Consider the following 11,606-nt stretch of genomic DNA (forward strand, 5'->3'; position numbering starts at 1 on the left):
TGTAAAGGTCAACAGGATGACTACGGATAGCAAATTCCGATTACTCTGCAAAATATTTCAAGGAGGTCTTAATAAGTGCCCATTGAAATTGCGGGAAACTTTACCGCAAGAATTTAACCAAAAAACAAAAACCCTAATGACCAATTGGGATGAAATAACAACAACATATAGACGACTTGGAGGCGATGCAGCTGTAGAAGATATACAGCTTTACTTTGAGCTCCAGGATGAATTAGATTTGAGGATCACCTGGCTACCAACTAATACATTGCCAGCTGAAACAGTTCAAATGAATCAAGGACGAGCAACAACAATCAAGCTTCCAAAAATTGAGATACCCAAATTCGATGGAAGCTATCTTAATTGGCCGCAGTTCTTCGATCTATACAAACAAATGGTGCACAACCAACCAATTGCACCGGCTCAAAAATTATACTTTTTAAAGACAAATCTTACTGGAGATGCCCAAAACCTCATTCAACATTTCCATGCCACTGATGACAATTATGAATTGGCTTGGAACACTCTAGTTGACAGGTTCAACAACAAGCGGTTGCTGTTATCCGCTCAGTTAAGCCGATTGTTCCAATCAAATACCATCGTAGACACTGTCAGAAGTCTCAAGAGGCTGCATGATACAACAAAGGAAGTCATTCAAGCCATCAACAATCTCGGCTATGACACCAGTGGATGGGACCCATTAGTTGTACATCTATTGCTGGAAAAAATGGACAAAGACACCCGAATGCTTTTCGAGGAATCCCTACAAGCACCAAGAATAACACCAACTCTAACCCAATTACTGGAATTTTTCGAATGCAGGTTCCAAGCCCTGGAGACGGTGAAATCAGATGAAAGGAAGAAAGCGGTAACCACCGCATCTGAAAATAGGGAAGTTTCAAATTGTCCATATTGTAAAACTAATAATCATAAGATCTTTAATTGTAAAAAATTTATTAATCTTTCAGTTGAGGATCGCAATCAGCAGGTGCGGAAGCTTCAACTTTGCACCAACTGTTTGCAAGGACATCGTTTCCCATCGTGTCAACAGCAACGTAGATGCAAGGTTTGCAACGGGAAACACAACACTCTACTACACTATCCAAATAAAAAAGATGTCAACGTAAAAAACCCAGCATCCGGTAAGTGTGATAATATTATTGGTCGGGTGGGTGAGTTTCCTTCAGGGTCCCATAATAACAATTCTCTAGGGGTCGTATTAAAGGGTCGCGAGGTATATCTCGCCACGGCGATTGTGAACGTCGTGAGTTCAAAAGGAACGCGTATTCCTTGTCGTGCTATGTTAGACTCGGGATCTCAATTACATTTTATTACAACATCCCTAGCCCAGCAGTTAGGGAGCATAAAGCGAAGAAAGGACATTCCGATTAGCGGAATTGGAGGCAGGGAAAGTCAGGCCAATTTCGTAATAAATGTTCATTTAGAATCCAGAACTTCATCATATAAAAGAACTATTGAGACCAGTATAATGCCAAAAATAAGTGATTATATGGCAACTGCATCTCTGGATAGGCAAACTTTGCAATTGCCCTCCAATATTCTTCTTGCTGACCCTAACACAATTAGTTCCAACCGCATAGACTTGTTAATTGGAGCAGAGTTATTCTTTGAGCTTCTTTTGCCGGGAGAATTTAAAATCTCAAACAATCTTCCTCTATTGCGGAATACTAGATTAGGATGGGTTTTAGCAGGAAGCGCTGTAGATTCTTCCCAAAATTCTCATTGTCATTCAGTGTCAAAACCTAGTCTGAGAACACTAGATAAAATGGTCCGATCACTGTGGGAAAGTGAAAATTTTGAAGTTGAATCGAAGGTCTACAGCGAAGAAGAATTTAAATGTGAAAAACATTTTAATGATAACGTGGAAACAACACGCCAGGGTCAGTACATAGTACGACTTCCTTTTAAGAAAGACCCAAACCAAACATTAGGAGGTTCAAAAGAAATTGCAAAGAAGCGTTTTTATTCATTAGAAAGAAAACTAAAAAAAAAAATGCAGACCTCAAAGAAAGTTACACAAACTTCATGGAGGAATATGAGCGTCTAGGTCATATGACTGCAATTCAAGAGCTTGACATACCAAAGTCAAATTATTTTCTTCCACACCATTGTGTAATTAAACCCGAGAGCTCATCAACAAAGCTCAGGGTGGTTTTCGATGCTTCTGCAAAGACGACATCTGGGTATTCACTTAATGACACCCTCATGGTTGGTCCAACAGTCCAATCAGATTTATTTTCAGTTATAGCCAATTTCAGATTACATAAATATGTATTCACTGGCGATATTAGCAAAATGTATCGTCAAATACTCATTCATCCAAAGGATAGAGCATATCAGCACATTTTATGGAGGCCAGATCCTAAGAGCACATTAAGAACATACCAGCTCAACACAGTTACGTATGGAATGGCGTCTGCCTCTTATTTATCTACAAGATGTTTGGTCAAATTAGCAGATGATTTTCAACATATATATCCTAATGCATCAAAAATTATTACAAAAAATATCTATGTGGATGACTGCCTAACAGGAGCAGATTCTCTTGAGGAAGCCAAGTTGCTTCTCAATGAAACAATAAAATTATTAAGTCAAGGAAATTTTAATTTAACCAAATTTTGTTCAAATGATCCACGCATTCTAGAAAATATTCCAATGCAAGATCGAGAAAGAATGTTAACAATCTATCAGTCGGAGGTCATTAAAACCCTTGGTTTGGTTTGGGACCCAATTGAAGACACATTCAAATTTTGCTACAAGTACAATGCACCCAATGATTTAAAGATTACCAAACGCCGCGTTCTTGCCGACTTGGGAAAATTCTTCGATCCCTTGGGATTGATAGGCCCAGCCATATTACTAGGAAAAATATTTTTACAAGAACTTTGGAAATCTAAGATATTGTGGGATGAGAATCTGCCTCAAGAACAGGCTTATAAGTGGGTAAACTATTTATCAGAATTTTCTTCTTTGTGTGAAATTAATATCCCACGCCTTATCTTAATAGACTCAGCTACGAAATTAGAAGTGCATGCATTTTCCGATAGTAGTGAAAGCGCATATGGCGCATGCATTTACTTAAAATCTATTGATAATGAAGGGAAAGTTTTTGTTCAATTGTTATGTTCAAAATCTCGTGTCGTTCCCTTAAAGGCGACAACTATAGCTCGGTTAGAGCTTCAGGCGGCTGTCCTAATGGTGGAATTAGTGCAAAAAATCCTTCCAATAATCAGTAGGACGATCACATCAGTCAGTTATTACACCGACTCTACAACGGTTTTAACATGGGTAAAGGCACCTTCCTATACTTGGGAGACATATATAGCAAATCGTGTAGCAAAAATCCAATCTAAATCAGATTTGAATCATTGGAATTATGTAAAGGGAGTATTAAATCCAGCAGATCTTATATCGCGTGGGTTAGGAATGCCCAATCTTGTAAGATCAACCATTTGGTTCAATGGCCCTGAGTTTTTAAGACAAACTTCAAGTATACAAATGGAGTATTCGATTCCAGAAGAAATCTCTGGGCATCGAAGGCCAAAGACAGTGCTAAATATGTCAATCCAAAATGATATAATAAATTCAATCAACCATAAAAACTCGTTTTTTACACTGCAGAAAATTTTTGCACATTGCTATAGATTCATGATGAATTTTAATATTCGCTGCAAAGGAAACAGAAGAACTGGTTCTTTAACCGCGGAAGAAATCCAGAAAGGAACGCATTTGTTATGGAGGATTGTTCAATTAAGTGTTTTTCCCGAAGAGTATAAGGCACTTCAGGCAGGGAAACCTCTCCGCAATACCTCTAGCATAATTTCGTTAAGCCCATATTTTGATAAAACAACAATGTTAATACATGTGGGTGGAAGACTTAAAAATGCTGAAATTCCTTCCCAAGCAAAAAATCAAATATTACTCCCAAAAAATAATATAGTTACCACATTACTCTTAGATCACTTACATAAAAAACATCTACACGTTTCCCATAGAACACTTGTATCTATCTCTCGGCAACAATTTTGGATTTTGAGTGTAGGAAGAGAAACACAAAAGGTACTTTCTAAATGCATCCAATCCATAGATCAATTAATGGGTAATCTACCTAAGGAAAGAATCGTACCTTCTCGCCCATTCTATTATTCAGGGGTGGACTTTTGTGGGCCAATACGAACACATTATAATATTCGAGGGAAAACTCCAACAAAATCGTATCTTGCAGTATTTGTATGCTTTTCAACAAAAGCTATTCATATTGAAGTTGTATGCAACCTTACTACTGAATCATTTATTAACTGCTTGAAACGATTTATAGGAAGACGAGGTGTATGCCATACTATATTCTGTGACAATGCCACAAACTTTGTAGGGGCAAGAAACCAATTAAAAGATTTTCAAGATTTTCTTGATTCGTCTGAAACTCAATCATCGATTAATTCAAATTGTTTAAAAATGGGAATTAACTGGAAACACATTCCACCACGTTCTCCCCATTTCGGAGGCCTTTGGGAGGCCGCTGTTAAATCCGCAAAAACATTGTTGTTAAAATATTTAGGAGAAACGTCTTTAACTTATGAAGAGCTTTCCACAGTTGTGATTCAAATTGAATCTATCTTGAATTCACGCCCACTTACACCTAACTCCTCAGATCCTAATGACATGCAGGCATTGACTCCCGGTCATTTTTTAATTGGTGCTCCGTTGACATCGCTTCCAGAACCTGACATAACTGATCATAACATCTCAAGATTAGACAAATTTCGTCAGATTCAGCATATTCAACAGCATTTTTGGCAAAGATGGTCAAATGAATACCTCCATCTTCTTCAACAGAAATTAAAGTGGAAGGTGGAATCCAAAAATCTAGAACCTGGAACAATGGTTGTTTTAAAAGATGCACACCAGCCTCCAATGAAATGGAAGCTCGGACATGTAATCGAAGTTGTCAAGGGAACAGACGGATTAGTACGAGTGGCATATGTTAAGACTGAAACCGGCACATATCAACGAGCTGTTCAAAATCTTTGTCCCCTACCGATTGACCATAAAGAGCAGCAAAAGGATGCTGCACAAATCCCAATAAAAAAACAACCCCTGATGAGATTAAGAAGTGGGAGATACCTCCTTAACTCTTTAACATCATTATTATGCTTCATGTTGCTATTGTTTCCATTAGCTGCCTCTTCAGATACCGAACCAATAAGAATAACCCAATTTGACCATCCCACAGGGATTTATTTTGAAGATATAGGTAGTGCGAGCACCGTTAATAGTTTTTGGAACATTTATATATTTTATAATTTATCATCATATTGGCTAGAGCTAGGAGAAGTGAAAACTTATTTACAGAGAATGGATAATATTTGTTTAGATGAATTGAAAATTAATCCGTACTGTTTGCCTACAGTAACAGCTCTCAAACAAAGAGTTATAGCAATCGAATCAAACAATGACCTCATTCATAATTATCATACTTCTTACAATAAAAGGATAAGAATTGCTAGATCTCCTTTCGATTTTATAGGAAACGTGGCACATAGCTTATTTGGGGTATTGGATCAAGATGATGCTAAGGACATACAGCACCAAATCTCTTTGGTCAACCAAGATGAACAGCATCTCGTGCATCTCTTTAAAAAGCAGAGCTCAATCGCAGATTCAACCGTAAATCTGCTTAAACGAAATAATCTGCAACTCAGTCAGCAATATCAAGGTTTTAAAACCATGTTCGAAAAATCCTTAAACAGCATTGAAAAGCATCAAGAAATAATCGATGTCAGTCAGCGCTTTTCTGCATTAACTTCATATTTGATTTTGTCAATTTCAAACCTCGAAAGAGTGCAAGACACATTACTTGACGTTCTTCTTAGTCTTAATAATGTCAAAATGAATCCTCATTTTATTTCGCCGTCACAATTTACTAAACAGCTCCAAATTATTCGGAACAACATTCCATCCCATCTTAACATTCCGACAGCATCTGTATTAGATATTTTTAAGCTGTCATCTATTAAAGGACGAAGTCTTAATGACTCAATAGTATTTGAAATGATGATCCCTTTGGTTGATAACCAAGAATTTCAGCTTTTTAATTTAGTTCAGTTTCCTCTATTTCAAAATGATTCAAGTTTCATAATAGAATTATCATCCCCTTATTTAGCAGTCACTGCAACAAGAGATAGGTATTTTGAATTAACAGAAAATCAGCTATCATCATGCCACTTCCTCTCAACGAAAAATTTTGTCTGTAACCAACAACTACCAACAATGATTCATCGAGACAGCGGTATAAGTTGTGAAGTCTCGCTTCTGAATCATTTGAGTAGTGCTTTAAGTCACTGTTGTTTAACGAGATCCATCTCTCAAGATCGATGGGTAAGCCTAAGAAGTTCCAATACTTGGATATTTGCTCTTAAGGAGGCTGTAACTGGTTTATTGGTGTGTGAAGGAATAACAAAAAGTCTTACCCTAAGTGACAGTGGTTTTATAGAATTTTTGATACCATGTATTTTAAAACTTCCACACATAGTGATAAATGGTCGAGTCTTTAGCAATACCACCTTAAAAAACTCATTTGTTCCCTCTATTAAAATTTCTGAGTCAATTAAAGGTAAAATTCCGATGAAAAATATGAACATCATAACATTCCCGAGCAATGAGACTAATTTTAAAGAGATAGAAGATTTAAAAGGCAAAATTAGTGAAGTTGATAAAGACCTAGATAATGATACCTGGGTAAATTCTATAAATACGCACGATTACCATCATTATAGCATGAGCTTCATATTATTCCTTACAATGATTGGCTTCATTATTTTTTATTTTATTAAAAAAAGAAAACCCAAACCACTTCCTAGAAGAAGCGCTCCTCGTTTTGAAATAGACACACAATTTTAAATTTTTTTTTTTGAGGGATTAGATCCCTCAAAGGGGGGGAGTATGTTAAGTAAACATTTTTAGTATCATTTTAAGTAACCATATGACCAATAGTATTATCACATTGCATTGTTGCTGACACGATGGGAAATGATTTCTTACCAGTTCCCACTGAGTGTTCTTTTTAAGTATAATTATGTATTTTTTTGTATTCTATCACCCATTTTTACCTTTCCTACCATATCATATTTCCACCCAACTCCTACTTCTGCGTGAGACCAGACGAAATAAGATCATTTAATAAAAGTTCAATGTTTAGTCTCACGCGCTGAGTGTTCATTATGCTGACTTGTCATTTTTGGCAAAGTACCTTTAAATGATCGGCATAATGGGCACTCGCTGTCCAACCACTTTCAAGTGAACATCAAATAAAAATTGTAATCAATAATAATAAAAAAAGGTGTTTGTATTTTCAAGGTTCTAAAGTTTAAAGAACAAAAACAAAAATGCAATTTTGATCAAATATATCTAGGTACCTATATTTTTGTATTTTAAATAAAAAAGCAAATTAATGCTTAAAAATTCACTGTCCCCCCGCCCCCACACATGTATTTCTGTTATATTGTTTTCCCTCTTAGAATAGGTTATATTTAAACAGGTTTTTTGTTTTATTTTAATCTTTTTTGTATGTCTTGCAAATGCAACCATTGCACTTCAAGACATATTTATTTTGGATCACATTGTTTCAAAATAACCAATGTAAATCCAATTTTAGAGACTTTCAGGGTATATAAGGACAGAAATTGGATAAGCTTCGAACAATCACAATCGATTTGATTACGAAGAACATGGCAGAAAAGCATACTCTAACTTTGGCACTAGCATTGCTAATGGCAGTTATTGCTGCTTCTCAAAATCCTGGTAACCGTCGACCCGAGGGAGCTCGTGGACCTGGTGGAGCATTTGGACCTCCTGGACTTGGCGGAGCATTTGGACCTCCTGGGCTTGGTAGACCTGGGGGACCTCCCGGCTTTGGAAGTCCTGGACGTGGACCTAATGGACCTCCTGGACGTGGACCTGGTAGACAAGAATTTGGTGGGCCTGAGGGACCCGGTGGACCAAGACCTAATGGACTAAAACCTAATGAACCAAAACCTAATGAACCAACACAAAATGGCCCAAAACCTAATGGACCACAACCTAATGAACCAAAACCTAATGAACCAAAACTAAATGGACCAAGTGCTAATGGGCCAAACGAACAACAAAAGCCAGTATCAGTAACTTCAGCTTCTGTGGTAGCAGAATCATCAACTGCAGCACCTGAGGCAGCAATTGTATCTTCAACTGCAGCTCCTGAGGTAACAATATCAACTGCATCTCCAGAAGTATCATCAACTGCTACTTCTACCTCAACGACAGTTACATCGACTGCGGCTCCAGAAATAACAACAACATCTAAAGCTCCAGCTTCAAAATAAGTATCTACAACAATCTTGTAACAAAATATAGGTATTCCTTAATTCAAAATACATACATGTACCTACTCGTGTACATACAATTTGCAAAATTTATAAATTCTTTAAAACTCAACTACATCTCATTGAGGAAATTGAGAAAATTACTTAATAGATTCTTGCGACATAAAAAATATTAACACTAGTTTAACAAAAAATAAAAACAATTTTAGACACCAAGTGCTGTTATATTTTTCATTTAGATTTCCGCCCAGAAAACTCGAAAATCATATTTATACAATATTTGTATGCAAGGGCGGATCCAGGATTTTTTTCTGGGGGGGCACAAGGGACGGATTTCCAAAAAAAATCAGCAATAACAGTTAGAAATAAAGTGAAGTATCATACGACTGACTGACAAGCAGCGAATTTTAACGACGCAGAATGCGATATTTTGGTCTAAATCCTGGCCAAAAATATTTGGGCACATTTTCCTTATTAAATAGGTACCAAATGACAAAAAAGTTATTCTTTAGGAAAAATTTTCATTTTCTTGATACAGTAAAAGCCACTTAAGTGCTAACCCTTAGCTCTCGATTACCCGGGAGAAAAAAAGAAAATATGTATTAAAATTATAAAATGAACGTACAATCGTGTGCTATAACTTTTCTTAAAGTTAGTAATTTATTCGTTATTTTGTTTATTGACTCATGCCGGATTTACAATATTCCAAAACGACGAGACGAGAGCGTTGCGTTTTTTCAGAACGTTTTCGATTTAAAAAAAATTGTATGGAAATTCACAATACTGTGATTTTTTATTCTATTAAATAAAGAATATTTTTTGAGAAACGAACTCCGGACGGTGAGATTACGAGGCACTCACCTTATCACCCAGACTAACTCAAATTAAGAAATTATGAAAACTTTTATCCATATAAGCTGTCTAAAATATTTTAATATTAAATTTTATTTTCGAAAAATCGTCGTCTCGTGCGTCTTTTTTCAAAATTTTCGGAATTTCAACGCACGAGAAGCGGGATATTGTGTATTGTTTCATATATTTTAATTATTTGGAAATTTTTAAAATCGTCATGCCCCATTCACAATATTGCGAGACGACGAGACGAGAGCGAGACGTTTTTTCTGAACGTTTTCGATTTAAATAAAAATCGTTTTAAAATCGTATGGAAATTCACAATACTGCGATCTATAAAGTAAACAAAAATAAAAAAAAAATAAGCAGTTTTTACTGAGAATCGAACTCCGGGCGGAGAAGTTGGGAAGCAGTCACCTTCTCACCTAAACTAACTCGAATGTTTTAAATTGAGAAAACTTTTATCCATACTAGCCGACCCCGCCCTCGAAATTCGAGCGCCAATTTCTTTATTTTTTTTTATTTGCAACAACTTTAAACAAAATTATACCAAAATAGTTTCATTATTTTGTATAGTATTTGTTGTTGCGATTAACTACACTTTTTGAAGACAAAATACACAGGTATATATAATATACCTACTTTTTGATATTTTTTAAACCTGCTTTAGATATTGTTGAACTATGTTTTAACTGCACTCAACTACGTAAAAAAAGTATCGAAAAAGAAAATGCAAAGTGTAATGCATTAATGCATTGTGTTTGCACCTTGCATTTTGCGATTCAATTCAACCTGTTTCATGTTCCATTCATTCAAATTGCATCATTCAATCATTCAACTTCCACCAACTTCACTCAAATTTGTCATTCACATCATTGTATACTTTGTAGGTTCTCGTCTTAGCTTAGCTTTTCATTGTATACTTTGTAGGTTCTCGTCTTAGCTTAGCTTGTAGAAGTTTAAATTTCCGGAAGGGAGAGGGCGTTATTTATCGCACTTCCAGTTTGGAATGATATTTGTGGTAAGGTTTCCATTAAAATTTTAATGAATGCGTTCAGATACTTATTAATAATTAAAGATAGGTTCACATTTATTAAAGGTGCGTTCACAACAACGTCGCACAACAACGTTTTTTTCATGTTAAAGCCATAACTACAATGACCTAAAAAGTGGGAAATTTACAAAATTAAATTTTTTTTATTTTTTTCTAGCAATATTTGTTTTTGTAAAAATTTTCAGAAAAAACTACCAAAAATTTTTTTGGAAACTAAAAAATAAGCTTTTTGCATCATTATTTTTTATTTTGTCGTCGAAAAAACTGTCATAAAATGAGTTTGAAATCTATCACTTTTTGACTTTTCGCAAAAAGTTGCCGTTGTAGTTATACTTTTAAAGCCTTAAGGCTTAACTACAATGACCTAAAAAGTGAAAAAGTGGGAAATTTACAAAAGTTAAAAAAATTTATTTCTTTCAAGCTCCATTTGTTTTTGAAAAAACTACAAAAATTGTTTTCAAACCAAAACATATGCTTTCTGCATCATTATTTTTAATTTTCTGGTCGAAAAAAACTATCACAAAATGAGTTTGAAAATGTTGACTTATTGACTTTTTGCATAAGTGGCTTTTAACTACATTGGCTCAAAAAGTGAAAAAGTACAAAAGTGAAAATTTTCAAACGCATTTTTGTATGGTTTTTCGGGCTAGAAAATTAAAACAAAAAATGCGGAAACTATATTTTTTTTTTGTATAAAAACAATTTGTTAAAGGTATAACCACAATGGCCTAAAAAGTGAAAAAGTGGGAAATTTACAAAAGTAAAAATTTTTATTTCTTTCTAGCGCTATTTTTTTTTTGGAAAAACTACAAAAGTTGTTTTTTAAACCAAAAAATAAGCTTTCTGCTGGAAGGTATAAGGAAGAAAAAAGAAGTTTTTGTTAGTTTTCCCTGAACTTCATAAGAAAAACGCTTTGCCATGCGGCGATAAAATATTAGTGACTTTTATTCAAAAATGTAAACGTCTAAAAGTGAAAACTTGGTAAAATGGTAAAGGAACTGTCAAAGTCAGCTATTAAATGAAGCCTCAAGAGGCTTGACTCTTCTTTCGAATTTTCTTTTGATACACAGCCACACAAAAAAAATAAAAGTTCTGGCCTGGGGTTGCGACTAAGTTTCTCATATAGTTTTTCAGTTTTTGGGTCGCTGAAACCGAATCCGAGTCCGTTTTGCCCCATCACGTCAGGTTTTCGAGATAACCTCAAAAAATGTCACGAAAACAAAAAAAATTTTCTCTGATCTGGCTGTGCGAATATGTTAATCATATAGTTTTTGGATCGCTGAATCCAGATTCGAAGTCAATTTTGCCCTATCACTTCA

General features: G+C 35.3%; 1 protein-coding gene across 1 annotated transcript; it reads left to right on the top strand.

Annotated features, from left to right (window-relative positions):
• The first annotated feature begins 7,748 nt into the window (after positions 1-7,748).
• On the top strand, positions 7,749-8,381 carry LOC129915159 (collagen alpha-2(VIII) chain-like). The gene has a single exon (XM_055994627.1). The coding sequence runs from the start codon at positions 7,749-7,751 to the stop codon at positions 8,379-8,381; it is 633 nt and encodes a 210-aa protein (XP_055850602.1).
• The last annotated feature ends 3,225 nt before the right edge of the window (positions 8,382-11,606 follow it).

Source organism: Episyrphus balteatus, chromosome 3 (genome assembly GCF_945859705.1).
Source record: "Episyrphus balteatus chromosome 3, idEpiBalt1.1, whole genome shotgun sequence".
In the NCBI taxonomy this organism is placed as follows: Eukaryota; Metazoa; Arthropoda; class Insecta; order Diptera; family Syrphidae; genus Episyrphus; species Episyrphus balteatus.

What these genes read in the sequence shown, in the direction of transcription:
- LOC129915159 (XM_055994627.1), top strand. Translation starts at nt 7,749, where the DNA reads ATGGCAGAAAAGCATACTCTAACTTTGGCACTAGCATTGCTAATGGCA.